The sequence below is a fragment of the Euprymna scolopes genome, chromosome 20, assembly GCF_053919585.1.
Source record: "Euprymna scolopes isolate OS-2025 chromosome 20, ASM5391958v1, whole genome shotgun sequence".
Lineage (NCBI taxonomy): Eukaryota > Metazoa > Mollusca > Cephalopoda > Sepiida > Sepiolidae > Euprymna > Euprymna scolopes.
Genome location: NC_136501.1, coordinates 7,905,428 through 7,928,679, shown reverse-complemented (window position 1 = coordinate 7,928,679; position 23,252 = coordinate 7,905,428). Strand labels below are relative to the sequence as shown.

General features: G+C 32.1%; 1 protein-coding gene across 35 annotated transcripts in view; it reads right to left on the bottom strand.

Annotated features, from left to right (window-relative positions):
- The window catches only part of LOC145241300 (neuron navigator 2-like), a 1,908,016-nt gene that overhangs the window by 1,249,628 nt on the left and 635,136 nt on the right, over positions 1-23,252 (bottom strand). For all 35 annotated transcript variants that reach the window (XM_080104060.1, XM_080104067.1, XM_080104051.1 and 32 more), the window contains exon 4: positions 1,481-1,553. In XM_080104060.1, coding sequence (XP_079960186.1) covers positions 1,481-1,553 — 73 coding nt within the window. The remainder of the gene's footprint in view (positions 1-1,480; positions 1,554-23,252) is intronic.

The following is a 23,252-nucleotide window of genomic DNA, read 5'->3' as shown; positions in this document are numbered from 1 at the left end:
TGCCTCTAAAGGAGAGGAATTCTGGCCTAGTAAAAATTGCATGGTAGAGGCGCCTCAGGCAACAAGCGATAAACTTACCTCACTCGAAAGCCGGGTGGCAAGGCCTGGGGGGGGGGTTGGACCTCCTAGGTACTACCCAGGTGGTGTACATCAGGCCGACATGTACTGGGCCAGTTCCTGGCTCTACACCTGCCGGGCTGATTGTCAAGAATGGAATCTTGACTGTTACTTTTCTACCCAGTCTCCAAGCACTGAAGCAGCAAGAAATAATGGGATGTATGTGTATGCTCGTATGTATATGTGAATATGGCTAATGGAGAAGAAATAGGGAGTAAGGAGAAGGAGGATTATTTTAGAGTTGATGGTGTGAGAATTGCTAGTCTACTTAATAATGAATACAGAATGATTACATCGGATGGTGGTTTAATATTATCAAAGCATTTTTGAACCAAGGGGTTAATTCTCTTATGTTGGCTCATACCTCGAGAAATCTATAAAAACGAGTTGTCTGTGCATGTGTATTCAGAGAGAGGAATGGAGCAGAAAGAAGAGTGAGGAAATGAAAGGAACACCGGCAGAAAGGGAAAAAGAGAAAGATATAAGAGATAGAAGTTTTAATAAAAATATGCCACACTTTTACGCCTGGCAACCATGCTAGAAAAGAGAATAAAGAATGAATACATTGCATTGTGGTTTAATATTATCGCAGCATCCAACTTTCAAAAGGAATTTTGTACAATTTGGAGATGTCAAAATGTCTTCCCTTCTTTTTGCTTTTTCAATATGGACACCAATTAACAAATTGAAGATTGCTATCAATGACCTATTTCTGTCTAGAAGAAAAGCGGAAGAATGAATGAAATTTTCACAATCTTTATTCTATTTTCAGTAGAATTGCCAAATGTTTCCGAAAAAAAAAAAAAAACTCCTTCCGACCTCCAGAAAATGACAACATGGTAAATGTTCTTATGTACTAATTAAAGGGACTAATTCTGAATTTTAATAAAGGAGTTCAGCTAGACTTTGGAATTCCCTTCCTGCTACCTGCTTCCCTAACTCAGAAGTTAAAATGTAACGTAAACCAACATTTTGTTAATCTTTTTTAGACATGGTTCCAATTAGTAGCCCCTTATGTCCTAGTGGTGACATGCCTTGTTTGGGGTGAAGGTGAGTAAAATAATTCCCTTATGCCGACTCATTCCTTAAGAAACCAAAACGAGTTGTGTGTGCAGATATTTACTTGCTGCCCACCTCAGCAAGATGTGACACAAGGTCAGAAAGTGGGAATGTCCAGCCAGTGCCCCTAAAAGAGGGGCACTCTGGCCTAGTAAAAATTGCCTGGTAGGGGCGCTTCAGGCAACAAGTGATAAACTGTTCTGGAGGTTTATATGATATGCAATTGTTATCCAATATATTTCACTTTTTTTTCTGCAAAGATGCAAAGCTGAAAAAAAAAAAGAATACTTTTTTAGATACTGACCTTTGGCACTGAGTCCCTCGACACTAACCCCCAGGTTGGCAAGAAACGTGAGACAAATGTTAATATTCTCAACCTGCAAAATAAAACAAAGAGTGGTTAATTTACAGAAAAAAGGTATATATCTAATATATAAAAAGAAGTCAGTTGGATTCAAATAGAAATAGCATCATTTTCGATATTTGATTCTGACTAATGATTTCTCCCTTTTTATTTTTGCAACCGATTCTTTACAATAAAAAAAGTAATTCGCTTAATTCCTTTCAAAAGAATACTTATTTCACAAGTCCCTGCTTTCCCAACTGTACTGACATGCAGAAGTTCAAGTGTAACGTGAACCGACATCTTGTTGCCCAACTCCCTACATAGTACCCCTGACGCTTATGTCCCTGATAGTAGCCCCCTACATCCAAGTGGCAATGTGCCTTGTTTGGGGTGAAAATGTAAAAAAAAAAAAGTACTTCAAGGAGAGCAACAGTTGCAGTGATGGGACAGAGATTAGAGCTTGGTAGACAGTGTGGGACCTATGAGATTGAAGACTCTTTTTTTTGCATCCTGTCTAAGAGGGAAAGATTAGCAGTTGGTGCATCATCCCAGATGTTGCAACAATATTTCATGTGTGAGTGAATGGTGGCTTTGTAGAGATATAGGATAATGACAGGTGTGAAGTTTTCTAGGAGACCACCATCTTTGCAGCAGATTTGGCAGTATCTTCTATATATTTGTTCCAATTCATGTTGACTGATGTCAAGTCGAGGAGTTTTTGTTGGAAAAGAATGAAAAATATTAAAAACTAGCAGGACCCGTTAACCAGCGTTGCCTGGTGGAAGCATGACAAATCCAGAACAAAACCGTTAAAAGCCCCCCCCCCTCGTAAACAAATTAAACTATGATTGTTGTTGGTGTCCACTGCCGTCTCTGGAAATAGTGGACACAAGCGACTGTGGTTCAAATGAAATAATCTGGCTTCAACTGTCGGCCATTGTTTTCCAGTGGCAGCTAGTGGAAGCCACTGTCTGTGATTGTCAGCACTGTTGGTTACTGGCGATTAGTGTTGGTTTGGGACAATAACCTGCAGGGATTGGCTGATTCTAAAGAAAGCATTTAATAACTCTTTAAATTGAGGTAGATAACTACCTTCTAGTGATAACAGCATCTTTCAAGTCGGCCATTGTTTTTCTTCTCGGTATACTGCACGCATTTTTTTCTAAACGTAGCTCTAGCACATCTTCTAAATAATAAAATACTCCACAGAAAGTAAAAGTGGTAAAAAAGACAAATATATTACAAATAAGTGCCAATAAAATGTACGTTGAAACCTGCCTGCATAATATTTTTTGTGTTTTGACTTATTTGAAAGCATTTAATCAGTTCTAAAAAAAAAAGTGTCGACATGATAAGTCACAGCTTTGAAGTCTAGGTAATCGGTCAAAAATATGAAAAATTTAATCGTCAACAGGAAAAAAATGAAAAAAAAAACCCTAACAAATATAGCATCATTAAAATCTTGATAATAACTAAAAAATAGAAAATTAAATATTGGTATCCATAAAAGAAATTTCTAGGGCCATTTTGGAATCGGGGAGTAGTTTTGTGCATATTTACCTTTCCAAACCAATGCGGTGTTTATATTTTGAGATTGTTTCGTCCGAGCAAAGAAAGAGCAATATGTGTTTGATTAATTGAAACTGATGCCGTATGTAGCGATGCCATATTGTAATGTTCTGAAGTGTTTGTTTAGAATAATCTAATTCGGGAATAAGAGAATTAGCGGGCAACCAATCAGAGGCAGCAGATTTTCCCGAGGAAGACTTTACTATTTTTTTTATTTTACTATGGGAAAGTTAATGGCATATCTGTGTATGTATGAGCCAGTTACGGGCGGTGTAAACATAGAATCTGTGGAACGTATAGAATTCATAGTGGTGGTAGGTCTAAATATATAAAGGGAAAAATAGGTACCCCTTCCTCTAACGATGTTACGATTGTAATAATGTTTCTCCTAGGATGTAATATAGTATTTTATTATAACAATTGAATGTGTCTGAAAAGGTGTTCAAAAGCTACTAAGATAGTAGCTATTAGCCTAGCTGTATTGAATTTGTATGTGACATTTGTTGTTGAAAATCTACGATACTTTGGTCCAGAAGGGAATTTCTGCAGTCATTTTATTAATATAGAGAAGAGAAGATAATAATTTATATAAAAGTTCGGAAAAAGAAAGGAAAAAAGAAATATAGGAAAAAAAAAAAAGAATGAAAAAAAAGGGAGAATGATAAAAAGAGAAGGAAAAGAATTTTTTTTTTCACATATTTTTAGTTTTTCGTAAGAAAAGAGATCAGAAAGCAAGAGACACACACAAAAAAAAAAAAAAAACCGAAGAAAAATTGCAATTATAAAAAGAAAAAAAGGCCAGGAATATGAGTCAAAGTTTTACCTTTTATTGAAATTATTCAAAATGATAGACATCTTGATAAAGAGAGAAAAAATGGATAGGAATTATTAAGTAATTATTTTAGACGATAATTAAATTGTCTGATGAGACAAAGTTTCTTTTGTGTGAAAGAGAAATGTACTGAACGGATCCAATTAGAAAAATAACTTCTATCTATCTGTCCATCTATCTATCTAAATACAGAAGAACCCCGGGATACGGCATTAATCCGTATTAATACAGTACAGTATATAATATATAATTATCATGAACAACTTCTGATCGTTTTCTCCTTTTATATAAAGTTAAATTAAACTAAATATGACTCACATCTTGACCCCCTAACGCTTAGTAGCTATATTTCAAAAGTCATAATGATCAGCAAATTAGTTTAAGAATAAATCCTATACATAGAAATATACAAAGATATCTAACTTGAATGAGCTTTAATATCGTGGGGAGGGGGACAGGTTATCCAAAAACAGAAAAGGCAATATTTTAGTTTATTGTATTTATAAATTGAAAATTAAGAGCGTAAATGTTAATATGGGATTCTGAGCTTGGAGCAGGAGTATATTTGGATCCTACTTCCTGGTAAGGTATGTTTTCTGGTAATTCTCTGAAAGCCAAGTGACTCCCATCTAAAAACTATTGTTCAAATAAAAGCTTTTTTATTCTTTCATGCAACGCAAGTCTTTTATTGTGCATGCTGCTGCTGCTGCTGCTACCAATCAATTGCACAATCATTATTTGCCAAACATCAAATTTCATTCAAAATGTCATTAATAAAATGCAAATTCTTCAAATAAATAAAATTGATTACAATAATTTGTCATTCATAAAAAGAAAAGAGAATTTTTATATATTTTTTTTTAAATTAGAGAAACCAAAAAAAAAAATATTCTTTAGAAAATTTCTCAACATTAAAGCGATTTTATGTTTTTCCTTTTTTTTAAAAAATTCTTTGTTTGAGTGAGAGAAACAAACACTTAGACATTGTATGTGTGTGTATATGTGTATGTGTATGCGTGTGTGTATTTTATCATTTTTTATTTGGCATAATGGTAAGAATGTGTACCAATGGGCCAGGAGATCGGGGTTCAATCCTAGATCGAGTCATACTAAGGACTCAAAAGATGGTACTTGGCACCCTCTTGCTAAATACTCAGCATTATAAGGAGAGAATCAAGAGCAAGTGGAGTAATCCTAGAAAAAAAAAGTAACACCCTTTTTCTGCACCTCGATGTAATAGCTAATGAAATGGGAGCCTCCGGGCCACTCTCGACTATGGTCAATCATTTTCCTTTGTTTTTTGTTTTTTTTAAATACTTTAAAAATGGTATTTAATGCTCACTTATTAAACACTTAGCATAATAAGGGGGTCAAGAGCAAGTGGAGTAATCTTGGTAATAGAGTGGCATCCTCTTACACCTCAGTATAGCAGCTAGTGAAAAGGGAACTTTCGGGTCGCCCTCGACTATAGTTGGCCTCCAGCTTTATATCTAACATTTTTTAAAATTTATTTTTATCTGAATTTGTCTATCTATATAAATTTTAAAAAAGTAGATGTATGTGTGTGTGTTTGTAAATATTTAGCTGGAAAACCCTTAAACTAATGATAGACCAAAGAAAATGCTATTTCAAACTTAAGCATGACTGACCAAAGAAAAGGATATTTCAGATTTAAGTTCAACATACAAAAGAAAAGGTTATTTGAAACTTAAGCTTGACAGACGAATGAAAATACTTAAATTTGACAGACAAATGAAAATGCTATTTAAAACTTAAGCATGACAGGCTAAAGAAAATACTATTTCAAACTTAAGCATGATAGACCAAAGAAATTGCTATTTAAAACTTAAGCATGACAGACCAAAGAAATTGCTATTTAAAACTTAAGTGTGACAGACAAAATAGAAAAACAATTTTAAATTAGGGCATGAGTGACCAAAGTTTGAGAGACCAAAGAAAAGGTTATTTTATAAACTTAAGCGTGACAGACAAAACAAAAAAATGTTATTTCAGATACCTAACAAACCAAAGAAAATGCTATTACAAATTAGGACATGAGAAACCAAAAGAAATGCAATTTCAAACATAAGCGTGACAGACCAGAGAAAACAGCTATTTCAAACTGAAGCCTTAAATGTTAATCTTTTTTCTGAACTATGTTATAATAATAATGATAATAATAATAGTAACAACAATAATAATAATAATAACATTAATAATAATAATAATAATAATAATAATAATAATAATATATGTATATATATATTTATTTTACCTTTTTTTTTCTAAATCTGTTTTCCTTTTCCACTAAATATACAATTAAATGTAATTATCTTTTTTCTAAAAGAGATGTTTATCGACCATTTTTAAGGAAAATTGTTTTAAAAGGCAATATTATATTTCTCTTTATCGAACATTTATATAAAAACGAATAAAAAACCATGTTACAAAATGTTGTTCAAAACAACAACAAAAAAAAGCAACAAATTAAAAAAATGACATTTTTTTAGGGACAGTTTGGTCGAACAATAGTCTTGTTTTGCATACAAATAAATGTTAAGTAATGTCACTTGAAAGAACTGTCAGCCAATCTTTTCGAAATAGAGAGAGATTCCTTCAGTCTTTGACAGACTATGGATACCCACCGTAGGAGTGCCTGCGCATGAAATTCTTTTGTGTGTGTGGTAGGAGGTGCGCAATCTGCAACCACACCTCTCCTGAGTCGACATTGATAAATATCAGTGGCAAGTGATTTGTATGTACAAATGCCGAGATAAGCAGAGAGCACATACAGCGCCTAGAATTCCCAAATGGTCACCCATCTGGCATTAACCAGGCTCAACATTGCTTAACTTCGGTGATCTGACAAGAACCGGTGTGTCAATGCGATTATGCCGAAATACCAACATACCAAATGGCTTAAACTTTTGATATAAAATAAAAACAGGATCTGTAATTTTTTTTTTTGTTTATTATATCCATCCCTATAAAATATAACGCAGCCCTATAAAATATAACGCATCCCTATTAAATATAACGCAGCACTATAAAATATAAGGCATCCCTATAAAATATAATGCATCCCTATAAAATATAACGCAGCCCCATAAAATATAATGCAGCACTATAAAATATAATGCATCCCTATAAAATATAATGCATCCCTATAAAATATAACGCAGTCCTATAAAATATAACGCAGCACTATAAAATATAATGCATCCCTATAAAATATAATGCATCCCTATAATATATAACGCAGTCCTATAAAATATAACGCAGCACTATTAAATATAAGGCATCCCTATAAAATATAATGCATCCCTATAAAATATAATGCATCCCTATAAAATATAACGCAGCTCTATAAAATATAACGCAGCCCTATAAAATATAAGGCATCCCTATAAAATATAATGCATCCCTATAAAATATAACGCAGCTCTATAAAATATAACGCAGCCCTATAAAATATAAGGCATCCCTATAAAATATAATGCATCCCTATAAAATATAACGCAGCTCTATAAAATATAACGCAGCCCTATAAAATATAATGCATCCCTATAAAATATAATGCATCCCTATTAAATATAACGCAGCTCTATAAAATATAACGCAGCCCTATAAAATATAAGGCATCCCTATAAAATATAATGCATCCCTATAAAATATAATGCATCCCTATAAAATATAACGCAGTCCTATAAAATATAACACAGCCCTATAACACTTGAGATGCAGACATAAATATATAGTGAAAATATTTAAGATGGTTTATATAACAATTCTTTCAAGAACAAGAATAGATTTTAAAATCCTATTTTATATAAAAGATGTTTTGAAAACCGATGATATAAATTTATTTATTTAAATAAATTTATCACCCACACTGAGGATTGAACCTTCAACAGATAAACTAATAGGTAAAATTCAGTTGTAAGTGACGCTCTTTTGAGGGTATAACTTCGGTATTATGTTCTGTATGTGTAAGTAATAAAAAAGTACTCATAAACGCTTTGTAGAGATCATTCAAACAATTTTCTATGGAAATCGTTCTAAACAAGGCATGAAACCACTTGATGTAAGGAGCTAAAAATACAAAAAAAAAAATGCTCCTTCCAGGTAAAAATAAAACAAACTTGGCAAAGATAAGTGTTAGATGCAATAGATTCTGATCCGGGAAGACAGCAATTCTCTCCCTTTATTAGAAACATCGCTTCTGGAATGTGAGGACTAAAGGATGAAAAAAAACAAAAAAAAAACGTTATGCAGCTGCCGAAAGTAAACCTAAGGTCCACTTTCTACTCTCCTTAAATTACTAATAAGCATTCTTTATTGTAAACAAACGGGCTAGGACAGCTAGTAACTATATTAAGGTATATAATATATAAGGTACATAATAACCTTCATTCTTTACTACAGAGTAAATGTGATTTTTGCTGTTAATAATTGTTTAAATAGGCATAATAGATCTTGGGCAACGCCGGGTCGGGACAGCTAGTATAATATATAAGGTATATAATAACCTTCATTCTTTACTACAGAGTAAATGTGATTTTTGCTGTTAATAATTGTTTAAATAGGCATAATAGATCTTGGGCAACGCCGGGTCGGGACAGCTAGTATAATATATAAGGTATATAATAACCTTCATTCTTTACTACAGAGTAAGTGTGATTTTTGTTGTTAATAATTGTTTAAATAGGCATAATAGATCTTGGGCAACGCCGGGTCGGGACAGCTAGTAATTATATTAAGATACATACACACAATGTTTATTCTAAGAACAATAGACATTGTGTGCTGTTATAAGAGAAAATCTATAAACAAAACTATTCCTTTTTGTCACGATTGAAAACGTAACAAACAGAAGCAAACTCTTCTGTGTCTATCGGGATAAAAGTAAAATACAAATAACTTTCAGGTGCACTGACATTTATGTGGGTCATTTAGTGTCCGGGTGGGGGGGACGAAGATTTTATTTGTAGTGAAAATCGTATCAAGAATGTATTGAATTTAACAGTCATATGTGAAATAAATATCATTCTTGTATTTCCATGTTAATAAAAAGGTGTGTGTGTGTGTGTGTGTGTGTGTGTGTGTGTGTGTGTGTGTGTGTGTGTGTGTGTGAGATAATGTATATTATATGTGTATTTCTTTAGAGATGTGTGCCGCGATATGTGTCTATACAAAATAATGAGTCTCAATTTGAATAAATGCTTGCAGCTTCAACGTCTAAACATTTCCAATCCCTCTTTCAACATGCTTTATGTATGTAAATCAGACATTTATAGTTAAAGACTCCAAAAACTTATGATTTTTTTTTTCTTCATCTGTTCCAAATTCTAACCACAACTCATCGAACAAAACCAACATCAACAACATGGACATACGACGTGCCTTCAAAATAAGTTTCCAGATTTTTTTCGTATGGGCATTTTTAATTGATACATACAAGAAACTCTAGTCCCCTTCAAAGTAATCTCCTTCGGCTGCAATGCACTTGTACTGTTTGAAATTCGGTACACATTCCTGAGCTTGACAAAGATTTCCAAGATAGACTGATACATTTAAAAAATGGCAGGAAATGATAGGAAAATTGCATGAGCGTTAATAGGAAATAATCATAGGGAAAAAATTTTTTTATAACATTGTTGAAAAGCTGAGATTAGTTTTTATTAATGGTCAATCAGGTGATTGTGATCGCACCAGGAAATGTATTCCATCAGAATGAGAAGTCAAGACTGAAATGACAAAAAAGGAATTATAAATAAAATCAATAATCGATATTCTTAAGATGCAGCCATTCAATCACTATGTTGAGCGATAGGCATGACAGACCAACGAAAATATTTGATAGACCGATGAAGATGCGATGCTGAAGTTTAAGCCCCAAAATGAAAAAGATGCTATTTCAAACTTAAACGAAAATTATATTCCAAATAAAAACGTGACAGATCCACAAAAATTTAATTTTAAAACTTACATATTACAGACCAAAGAAAACACTATTTCAAAACTTAATTGTGACAGACGAAATCAAATGCTATTTCAAACTTAAGCATTAACAAACCAATGAAAATGATATTCCAAACTTGAACATGACAACCCAAAGAAAGTGGTATTTAAAACTTAAATATGACAGACCAGAGAAAATGCTATTTCAAACTTAAGCATGACAGACAAAAAAAAACTATTTCAAATTTAAACGTAACAAACCAAAGGAAGTGGTATTTAAAACTTAAATGTGACGGACTAAAGTAAATGCTATTTCAAACTTAAGCCTGACAGAACAATAAAAATGTCATTTAAAAACTTAAGTATGACGGACAAAAAAAATGCAGAAAATCAAATCGAATGAGAGACACGGATTGCTGTAGATTGTGAGGACGTTTCTAAGAGAATCAAAGTGACTGTATCCCTTTGTCTCTTGTGAATTTTTGACTTAGTGATCAAATTCCGACAATTGTAATTTGGTCTTCATTCAATCAGCCAAACATTTCCTGCATTGGGTGGGTGTGTGTGTGTGCTTGAGAGATGGTGACATACTTTGCTTCCTCCATGTTGGATCTTTGAACAATGGCATCAAATCTAAGACAATGCATTTCGAAGACTGAGTTAAAGAAAAACGAACAATATTAAAAAAAAAAAATTCAACGGATAAAAAAGCGGTAAGATGGTCTTTTCTTGCTCGAAATACTTTGTATTTTACTGATCTTATTGATGAGGAAATCAGAAAATCTTAATTCGAACAATGTGTTTTCACGTGTGAGACAGTGTTTCAAAATATCAAGTATCACTATATATATATATATATATATATATATATATATATATATATATATATATATATATATATATATAGTGTAATGGTTAGGAGCCTTGACTGCCGTACAAACGGTCGGGTTTCAATCCTGGCTTGAGGTAGTTGCCTGTCTAGCCGCACTGATGAGCTGTGAAACAGCGAAACAGTACTGTATGTGGATGACTATAATGCTCCTCACCTTGAGTTGAGCATATTGAGAAGTGAAAAACGAATTACCATTAGCATATAAGCGACGCTCTTTGTGTAAACAAATCGAGCGGAGGTATTTCGGACAATGTTAAAACATCGTTAAACTCACTACTCGTTCAAGCAGCCGCCAATAGCGTAATGGTTAGGAGCCTTGACTGCCGTACAAACGGTCGGGTTTCAATCCTGGCTTGAGGTAGTTGCCTGTCTAGCCGCACTGATGAGCTGTGAAACAGCGAAACAGTACTGTATGTGGATGACTATATATATATATATATATATATATATATATATATATATATATACATAGTAGATCATTCAAACTGAAGAAGACCGAAGGATCGGTCGAAAATTATTTGCTTTTGAAAGTTCGTTTTTGTTTTCAAAAGCTTTTTGTATTTTTTTTGTTGTATTTTTTACACGCCAACATACAGAAAATAAATACAGAAAAAGTATAAACATTTATATATTTTCGTATTTATTTTTTATCCAGATATATCCTGCTTTCCCAACTGTACTAACATGCATAAATTTAAATATAATGTGAACAGACATCTTGCTGCTCAAATCCCTACATAGTATCCCTGCAACTTATGGCCCCGATAGTAGCCCCCTACATCAAAGTGGCACTGTGCCTTGTTTGGAGTGAAAATGGAATAAAAAAAAATTACACTGGCACATGTTGGAGTGATATACACTCACACACACATAAATACACAAAAAATATATATGTATTTTCTTATACATACAATAGAAATATAAATATATGTAAATATATATTCACTTTTGTTTCATTTGACTTCAGGCGAAGTTCTCAAAAATCAAAGGGGACCTTCCTCGGGGTTGTCCCTCGGGGCCCTTCCTCGGGGCTAACATGTGATCTCAAAAAGAGATACATAGATACTCAAATATCCTATTAAAATTCTCCCCTACCTCTCCAACACTGAGTTAGTAAAAAAGTTGTCTAGTAGGCATTCAAGTTATGTAAATACATACACACACACTATATATATATATAGTCTAGCTGCACTGATGAGCTGTGATAAAGCGAAACAGTACTGTATGTGCCTTATTTAAGAAGCTCAGTGTAATTACAGAGCAATATAGAGAATAAATTATAAGATGGTCAACATCATAAATTTTGAAATATAACTTTTTGTCATTTATTCTCTCTCTCTCTCTCTCTCTCTCTCTCTCTCTCTCTCTCTCTCTCTATATATATATATATATATATATATATATATATATATATATATATATATATGAGTAAATGATAGTTTGCTTAAAGCTTTGCTGGTAAAGAAATATATGAAAGTTTATAAAAACCGAGAGCAATGTGAAAAAAGTTCCATTAAAATTCTCCCCTACCTCTCCAACACTGAATTAGTAAAAAAGTTGGGAACATTATTTCCCTCTTCTAAGTTGACTATTCAAATGAGCTATAGTCTATCTTTCTTGTGGTCTCTTGGCCTCAGTGGATTCCAAGACAATAATTCATCTAGTCTGGTGGAGTATCCAGCTTAGTGTTGTAACTGGAGGTAACATCACTTGGATAAGATGCACACTATTCTTGTGGGTTATCCATACTCAAGAGATCTTATTTGGGCCGCGAATACAATGTGATTTTGAATATTTAGTCAGGGTTTACTTGTAGGGAAAATATCACCATGCCAGGTTGTCTTGACAAACCGCTGTACTTAAGGATAATGTCTAGTAGAATTCAAGTTATGTAAATACATACACACACACACTATATATATATATATAGTCTAGCCGCACTGATGAGCTGTGATAAAGCGAAACAGTACTGTATGTGGATGACATATATATATATATATATATATATATATATATATCAATCCTTATTTAAGAAGTGCAGTGTAATAACAGAGCAATATAGAGAATAAATTATAAGATGGTCAACATCATAAATTTTGGTATATAACTTTTTGTCATTTATTCTCTCTCTCTCTCATATATATATATATATATATATATATATATATATATATATATATATATGAGTAAATGGTAGTTTGCTTAAAGCTTTGCTGGTAAGAAATATATGATAGTTTATAAAAACCAAGAGCAATGTGGAAAAAGTTCCATTCCAGTTCTTTAAAGTTCCATACCACTAAAGAACTTTTAACCTACCCCGCAGTGTGAAATGAATAAATAAGTAGACACTTCTTTACCGTTATTGCTACACGACCATACTTGTCTGTTTGTTTGTTTGTTTTTTCCTTTCTCTTTCCTGGTCTCCCCTCCCCCGCGTTGCTCTTGGCTTTTATAAACATTTGCACGCCGCGCACACACATATTTATTCATACAGACATGTATGAATAAATATTAATATAAATATCAACGTAAATTGCTCTATTTACTGTTGAGCACTATTATATAAACCCGGTTGAAATTCTCTGGATTTTTATTCTACAAATAAAATTTTAACCTGGATTACTACAGACAAAAATCTCTATGGAAATTCTGCTGGATTCTTGTCACGTGGAACGAAAAAGGAAAGTGCTTCTCCGTTTTGGTTGCGAAACGAGTCAGTTTTATATTCTGCCAGTATTTGTATATAAATGATGATGATTGTCAGACGAGTGCCACTCCCTCAGACACTTAAAGTCGATGAGTCAAAAAATGATTTCCATCCTCACAGGACCATTTTAATAGACAAATGCCTGAGGGAGTATCTATACACAGATAATGTTACAGAGTCTTAGCTTTGTATGACAGCAAGTCTCTCTCTCGGTTCAAAATGTTGAGATCCAGCAACAAGCAAGAGCAAGATAGCCAGTAACAAGTTAAGCTGCAGGCTAGCTTAATGTGGGTACTGGTCTCCCGCTTTATGTTTTTTTTAAATCAGAGATTTGCTTCTCCTAGAAAGGTTGCCTTCACCATGGCTTACAGGAACCCTCTCCACCCCAACACACACATACATACACAAAAACGGTGCTAGTTGGCCGTTGACTCAGAAAAAGGGTTCATTCGCCCTTTGGAAGGTCTTGATTTTAATCCTTCAGGGAGACTAGCCACCCTTCTCACCAAACAAATCTGGTGGGGGAACCAGTTTAGTCGCTGGTGACCCGACCATGAGGCAGGTAATACTGGGTTACATGGTACCAGTAGCATATGACATGACCTGACATGCATACATACATATATACACATATACACATGCTTACATACACATATATACACACATATACATACATGTACACATATATGCACATACCTATATATATTAATACTGTATATAAATACATGAATGTATACGCACGCAAGTATATAAATCTTATACTATAAAGATATATGTACACATAGATACATACACATAAATATCTTACACTCTGTAAATGTGTGTGTATTTATATTTTTATGTAATACCATAAACATACATGCATATAAAGGCACATAGATGCATATAGGTTAATATATTGGTATATATTGCATGTGTGCACTTTTGTTCATTCGCTTCCTCACAACAAACTGCACCAAGCCAGACGTAACTAATTGAGAACCCCTGAAACACTATAATTCTGGTGAACTTGTAAATGAAACTAAGGCGTGAGGCGTTGAATGTAAAATTAGAAGTGATTTTATGCAACTCTTTAACAAGAGAAACCATTCTTCTTTCTAAAGTGGGAGGAGGTAGAAAAAAAACAAACAAGGAAAAAACAAGATGGTTCACGAAAAGCAATTGATTATCAGTCGCCGAAAACTATGTTCAGGTTAAAAAGAAATGCAACGACTAAATCTAAGTGATTAGGAAGCGATGGCAGAGTTGAAGCGTTCACAAAACAAGGCAGAAGATAATTAGTAGATAAGCGGACGAAATGTTTCATCTTTCGGATTTTTTGTCCGTAGAAAAATTGATTTTTTTTTGTTTTAATAATTCCATCTTGGAAAAGGTTTTACCGTTCATTTTATTGGAAAATATATTTTGATCCTTCAATTTTTTAATTTCTCATTCTCTTCAAAAATAATTTTAAAATATTTTTCATTCTATTCAAAAAAATAAAAGAAAATTCAGTTCGTGCAAAAGTATTTTTTTAGTGCTTCATTCCATTCAAAATTAATTTTTCAATCTTTATTCCATTCAAGTCATTTTTATCCTTTATAACTTTAAATTTTAGAATTCTTCATTGAATTAAAAAATTAATTATTTTGAAGCTTTGATTCCATTCAAAAGTCAATTTTGGAATTTTCATTATATTCAAAAGTCAGTTATTAAATTTTCATTCCATTCAAAAGTCAGTTTTGGAATTTTGATTTCATTCAAAAGTCAATTTTGGAATTTTCATTATATTCAAAAGTCAGTTTTGGAATTTTGATTTCATTCAAAAGTCAATTTTGGAATTTTCATTATATTCAAAAGTCAATTTTGGAATTTTCATTATATTCAAAAGTCAATTTTGGAATTTTCATTATATTCAAAGGCCAATTTTGGAATTTTCATTATATTCAAATGTCAGTTTTGGAATTTTCATTATATTCAAAAGTCAGTTTTGTAATTTTCATTTCATTCAAAAGTCAGTTATCAAATTTTCATTTCATTCAAAAGTCAGTTTTGGAATTTTGATTTCATTCAAAAGTCAGTTTTGGAATTTTGATTTCATTCAAAAGTCAATTTTGGAATTTTCATTATATTCAAAAGTCAATTTTGGAATTTTAATTTCATTCAAAAGTCAATTTTGGAATTTTCATTATATTCAAAAGTCAATTTTGGAATTTTGATTTCATTCAAAAGTCAGTTTTGTAATTTTCATTTTATTTTAAAGTAAAACTGACCAAAACTTGAACTGAAAATAAATGACGAAAAACAGACTAAATAATTGAATATTATTAAACAAGAACGTTTTTTTCTGAAATTGACATTCCTGATATCATGAGCAAGTTCTTTCATGCTAAATCTAGAATGTCATTTCTTTTTATCTTCTGTATCTTTACATGATTGTATACTAAAAAACGAAAATATGAACGATTTAAATGTCTTAATCTTATTTTTCATGTTCAGACTGAAAATGTCTTTTAAAAAAGTCTTGCATTTAAACGTGTAACAAGCCTCATTCTCACCTAATCTGACACTCAATTTGTGAAAAAAATTAAAAAGATTAAAAAGAAATACTAATCATTATTATTAAAAAATTAGGTAAAAATTCTTTTGGTGACATTCCTTGTAAAATATATTGTGCATTCACTTCTGGCATAAGAATTTAACATTTCCTCCTTTTCCCTTCCTCCAGATTTTCCATGTGTAATTTTCGGTATCAGGATATGTGCCAAATAAGGAATTAAGGGAAAATGCATAAGGTGTGGTTTTATTTGATAAAACTTTTTTTTTTAAGTATTTCACTTTTTCTCATCAAGTTATTCTCGCTGGCGATGCAGCAACCTAACGGATACCAGACATTCACTCACTATCTCATACATTCCAACCGAGACATCTTTTAAAGATTCTAACCATTCATTTAAATTCTGTTGTTTGTATCTTTCTTGTACATGGTTCATCGGGTATATTTGCCAGGTAGCTTTTGAAATATGTTTTCATGAGTCTGGTTCCTCTTATAATTACTGGAATGATAGAGATCTTCCTAAGATTCCAGTTTCTTTTCATGTCATACATAAGACTTTGGTAATTCGTTATCTTTTCTTTCTCAGTTCTGCTTAACCTAACATCATTGGCGACACTAACTTCTGCTAAGGTTGCTTCTTACTTCTTCTTGTACCATATCACTGTCAGGTTTAATAGCACTGTTTTCTATGTACATAGCTGTAGGAAATGCATAATCATAGCAGATGGTGTATGACTTATTTCCAACTGTTTTTTTATGGTAAACATATTCCAAGGACTTGCTACTACATTTGATATTCAACGTTTTACAGATGGTCCAGTGGAGATATATACACGTCCCATCATGCTGTACTGCATAATAGCAGTCCCCCAGCAGAACCTTATCGCTGGATATCAGGTGGCCCACACTCTCTACTTCTGTGTGGTAGAATCTGCATTTGTTGTCATTGCTGAGACCACTCATCTACTTAAAAAAGTATCAGTCACCAAGGCGTGGTTTTGGGAAGTCATAATAATTTTCTTGATCACAGCAGAGTGAAGCTCTTTTTAGCCAGTCTATAGAGCCTTCCTTGTCTACATAGTCCTGGGTCAACTAATCCAAATGACTGCAAAAAAAAAAAAATGTTTTTTATATAGGGCGTTTTTGTAGCGGTGGCGAAATTTAAATTGACAACTCTATTTTCTTTAATTGCAGATTTGGCAACTATCGGTTGTTTTGAGTTCAACTTGGTTTGGCAAGTCATCATGTGGTTTCAGCAGGTCGAAACCACATGCCACACAACACATGATACAATCAATTTTCTGAAAGAAACATTTGTTGAACGAATAATTTCACAAAATGGACCTGTCAACTGGCCACCTGGTTGGTGCAATTTAACCCCATTAGATTATTTTCTTTGGGAATATGTAAATCCTATGTCTATGCTGATAAACCATACATAGTAGAATATTTAGAACACAACATCCGATATGTTATTACAGAAATATAGCTTAATTTAATGCATGGAGCTTGTGAAAACTGCATCTTTAGATTACGCCATATTCTCACAAGTTGCGGGGCTTTATGTCCGAAATTGTACTTAGATTATAAATGCGAAAAATTCGTCTTGGAAAAAAACATATATTTTTAATTTTATTAATTTGTCTATTTTTTTTTTATTATTATTTTAATAATTTTATTATTTTTATAATTGTATTATTTTTATAATTGTATTATTTTTATAATTTTTACTATTTTTTTTTATTAATTTTGATCTCATATTATTTTATAATAATTTTATTATTATAAAATTATAATTTTTCTATTTTTTTTTCCTATAATTTTTATAATTTTATTATTTTTATAATTTTTACTATTTTTTTTATTAATTTTGATCTCATATTATTTTATAATAATTTTATTATTATAAAATTATAATTTTTCTATTTTTTTTTCCTATAATTTTTATAATTTTATTATTTTTATAATTTTTACTATTTTTTTTATTAATTTTGATCTCATATTATTTTATAATAATTTTATTATTATAAAATTATAATTTTTCTATTTTTTTTTCCTATAATTTTTATAATTTTATTATTTTTATAATTTTTACTATTTTTTTTATTAATTTTGATCTCATATTATTTTATAATAATTTTATTATTATAAAATTATAATTTTTCTATTTTTTTTTCCTATAATTTTTATAATTTTATTATTTTTATAATTTTTACTATTTTTTTTATTAATTTTGATCTCATATTATTTTATAATAATTTTATTATTATAAAATTATAATTTTTCTATTTTTTTTTCCTATAATTTTTATAATTTTATTATTTTTATAATTTTTACTATTTTTTTTATTAATTTTGATCTCATATTATTTTATAATAATTTTATTATTATAAAATTATAATTTTTCTATTTTTTTTTCCTATAATTTTTATAATTTTATTATTTTTATAATTTTTACTATTTTTTTTATTAATTTTGATCTCATATTATTTTATAATAATTTTATTATTATAAAATTATAATTTTTCTATTTTTTTTTCCTATAATTTTTATAATTTTATTATTTTTATAATTTTTACTATTTTTTTTATTAATTTTGATCTCATATTATTTTATAATAATTTTATTATTATAAAATTATAATTTTTCTATTTTTTTTTCCTATAATTTTTATAATTTTATTATTTTTATAATTTTTACTATATTTTTTATTAATTTTGATCTCATATTATGTCTACTAAAACAATTTTTTATTAATTTTATTCTATTTTTATAAACCATATATTTTTATAATAGAAATATTTTTCTGTGATAAATTTAAAGTTAAAGTTCGCCGCCTTAAAAAAAAAACTCCCTGTATTTGTGAAACCTCTAAAGAATCATTTTAATTGTAAAGTGACTTTGAGAGAAGTTGTCTTTTAAGAAATGTCTAAACTTCTTAACTGGTTGCAATATTGAACTTTCCATAAGCTGATTGATTGACCAGATTAGGTTGTCATCGGAAAGTAACAATTCGGAAGAAAATTCAATCACAATTCTTATTCAGTTCATAGGAATAACCCTCATTCATTTGTGAAGAATAGACTAAACAAAATGGCCACCACGTTTCAGGTATATTTTATGTTTGTTTTTTGTCTTATTCAAAAAAATAAAAATAAAAGGAGAAATTGCTTTGTCATCGTACACTATGGAAGTCGTAAACGAACAAAAGAAGATTAGAAATTATTGATTGAAAATTATGGGTTTTCAACAAGCACAGCGCACAACACGCGCGCGTGTGTAGATTTATTTGAAGAAACTGTATAGATTTTGTTGTAGAAAATTCAAAACTTTGTCAGTTTTATAACTTTTACATTTGGAGAGCTCGGATTTGGTCTTTTATTGCAAAACTTATTTGAAATTGATTCATTCTTTGAAAAAAAAAATGGAGTCTACAATTAAGTCTAGAATTAAACATGAGTAAACCAAAAACTGATCAGAAACTTACAAACCGGAAATCGAAATTTCCATGTTTATCATACGGTTAACTGTGATTCAGCAGTTGGTCATACAGACACGCACACACACACACACACACACACACACACACACACACACACACACACACATGACATACGCACATACATATATGACATACACACACACACACATATATATATGACATACACACATATGACATCCATACCACACACACATATATATATCATAAAAACACATATATGACATACACATACACACATATATGACATACACACACATATATCACACACACGACATACGCACACATATATGACATACACACATATACTTATATATCATACACACACATATTTATATGACATACACACACACACATATATATATATACACACACATATAACATAAACACACATATATATATCATACACACACATGACATACACACATATCATACACGCACACATGACATACACACACACACACACGACATACACTCCCACACATACACATATGACTAATTAGTGAATCAATATGGCAGTACAGTTAACCTGCTAGACATTTGGCTCTTTCTTCAGTCTTTCCATCCTCCTTGACTGTTCTTGACTATTTGGTGTGGTACAAGTCAATGTTAACACAACAATTTTTGGGGGGAGAGGAGGGAATAGTTAACTTATAATTTTACTCTTTCAGTTTTATCATTATTATTAAAAAAATTAGTAATTTCATCGACAGTGTCGTCCATGTTCAGATTGGATACATAAACTGAATTAAGCTTTGAAATATTACAGATTATTACAAATTAAGCATTTGAATATTACAGTACAATAGAATCAAATAGTATAGTCGTACAATAGTGTTAAGTAGTATAGCTTCGACTTCAGACAGACATATATATCACACACACATATATATATATATGTGCGTATGTCATGTGTAGTGATATATATGTATGGACAAAGCGGGGGAGGGTAGAGCGGTAGCTCTAGATATATCTAAGGCTTTTGACAGAGTATGGCATGAAGGTTTTCTCAGGAAAATCAGATCATACGGTATCACTGGAAGAATATATGACATAATTAAATCCTTCTTAGATAAGAGGAAAATCCAGGTTGTCCTCGACGGTCATACATCTAAACAATGCGGGAGTGCTTCAGGGGTCTATCCTGGGACCTCTGTTATTCCTAATATTCATAAATTACCTCCCTGACAAAATTGCCTGTGAGATGGGTATATATGCTGATGACACCACACTCTATAACAGACACGACAGGAAAACAAATGAACACATATCTAAAGAAATGGCAGAAACACTATGATCTGTAGTGGAATGGGGACATAAATGGATGGTCACATTCAATGCTGCCAAGACTAAACTCGTTTTCTTCAATAATTACAAGAAACCTTCTCTACCAACAATAGCAATGGCCAATGACTCTTTATCTGAAAGTACATCCTTTAAACTCCTCGGCCTAACACTCTCAGGAAACATGAGTTGGAACAATTACACCGAGAGTATCGCCAGGACCGCTGTGAAGAAGGTAGGCTCTCTCTACAGTGCTAGAAAGATACTAACGCCCGAAAGTATCCTATACCTCTATAAGGCCACCATTCGCCCATGTATGGAGTATTGTTGTCATATTTGGGCTGGTGCATCTACCACCAGCCTCTTGCTCCTAGACAAGGTTCAAAAGAGAGTCGCCAATCTGATAGGTGCTGAATTGTCACCTAAGCTTCAGCGTCTGTCCCATCGACGAAATGTTGCATCCTCTGCCTTTTCTCCAAGTACTTTAACAGTGAATGCTCTGACGAACTGCAAGCACTTGTGCCCCCCTCGACGTAAATACCCCTGACAAACCCGACAAGCAGTACAATCCCACCCCTTCACAGTAGAGATCCCTAGATGTAAGAGAGCCTTCTACTCCAGTAGTTTCTTCCCCAGGTCAGCTAGACTTTGGAATTCCCTGCCGGGTCCCTACTTCCCCAACTGTACTGATAGCAGAAGTTCAAGCGCAACGTGAACCGACATCTTGCTGCCCAACTCTCTACACAGTACCCCTGATGCCTATGTCCCTGATAGTAGCCTCCTACAACAAAGTGGCAATATGCCTTGTTTGGGGTGAAAATGTAATAAAAAAATAAAAAATAGCGTATAATAGTCTGAAATAGTATCCTTTCAGCTTCAAACAAATGCCAAATCACCAATTATTAATAGAAGTAGTACAATAGTTTAAAATATTTTCGAATTCAGACACCAAATCACGATTATAATTAGATTATGTTAAAGTTCCAAAATGGGGCACTATACTACATCGTACAACTAATATGAGAATCGTGGCAGAAGTCACACTAGAATAGACGTTGACAGAGAATAATAAATACATCAACAAAAATGGAAGAAAGAACATCACCTTTAAAAACATAATCTCATTTGCATGAATGTTTTATCGGATGTAGTTTGCTGACAAATAAACATTCTTGTCTCATGAGAGCATCTCTCAAGATAAACTCGTTAATCTTCTAATTCTTGTCGGATTACATTTCTTGTCAGCAACAATAAAACGAGATATAAACAGATTATCAATAGATAATCTCATTTTTTTCTCCCTTCCTCCACCCCCCTTTTCTTTAGACGTATCAAACGTCTTTAGGGAACTTATGAAATTCTTACACCTATGAAACTTTTTTTTTAATGGGAATCGCTTCAGACAAGGCATGAAACCGCTTAATGTAAGGAGCTAAAAAACAAAATACTTCAAGGTAAAGAATTAACCAACAATAAGTGTTATATGGATAAGATTCTGACCAAGAAATCAGGAATTCTTCCCTTTTTGTCAAAAACATCGCTCATGGAATGCGAGAACTAAAGAACAAAATAAGGCAAGCTAGAATTATGTGGCAGCCGAAAGTAAATCTCAAGATCCACTTTCTATCCTTATTCAAACAACGTATAAATTTGTTTGGAAATGGAAACGTTTCTATTGCAATCTTTCAAGGAAAAAGTTAATTATTTAGCAATATTATACAACAGACAAAAGAACATCTCATTCTAAAGTCGCTAGTGGATATAAAAAAGCCACCAATGAACATCATTTTCTTCATGGACGTGAACCAACAATCCAATGACAAAAGTACTATTGAGTCTTTAACATTTCAGGAAGCAACCAGACAGATTCTAGCTTATGGCACCCAATATTTTTTTTTAACTTCTGAAACCAGTACAATATTCAGTAGAGAATTGGTTCTATAATAATAAATACTAAATTTACATGGATTAAAATATATTTGAGCATATTTTATTTTACGGTCAGGAAAGTCCGAGTACCCCTCTCTCCCGTGAGTCTATAATATAAATCTTACCTGTCTGTTTAAATGTATGCGTGTCTGTATGTCTGCCTAAAACTTTCGACAGAGGCGATGGATTTTCATGAGATCAGTATTGTTTCGAAGCTTGACCCTTTGGACGCAAATATCGAAAAATTGGCTAAACACATTAATTCCTTCACTCTCAACTGGTCATTTTTCTACAAGGAGGGGTCACTTTTGTCGCCGATATTTTCAAAAGTCATCCCCTCTTTTTGATTAACTAGTCTTAATTTAAACCTTCGCCATTCCTGGTTTTGCGATGGGCACAACGGCATGACGTCACATTTTTTTTTTCAGATTCTTTTACTCCTTCACAGTACAGGTTCGAGCCTTGCTCAATACACACTTCCAAACACCCGGGCAATACCGGGCACCCAGGCTAGTATATTT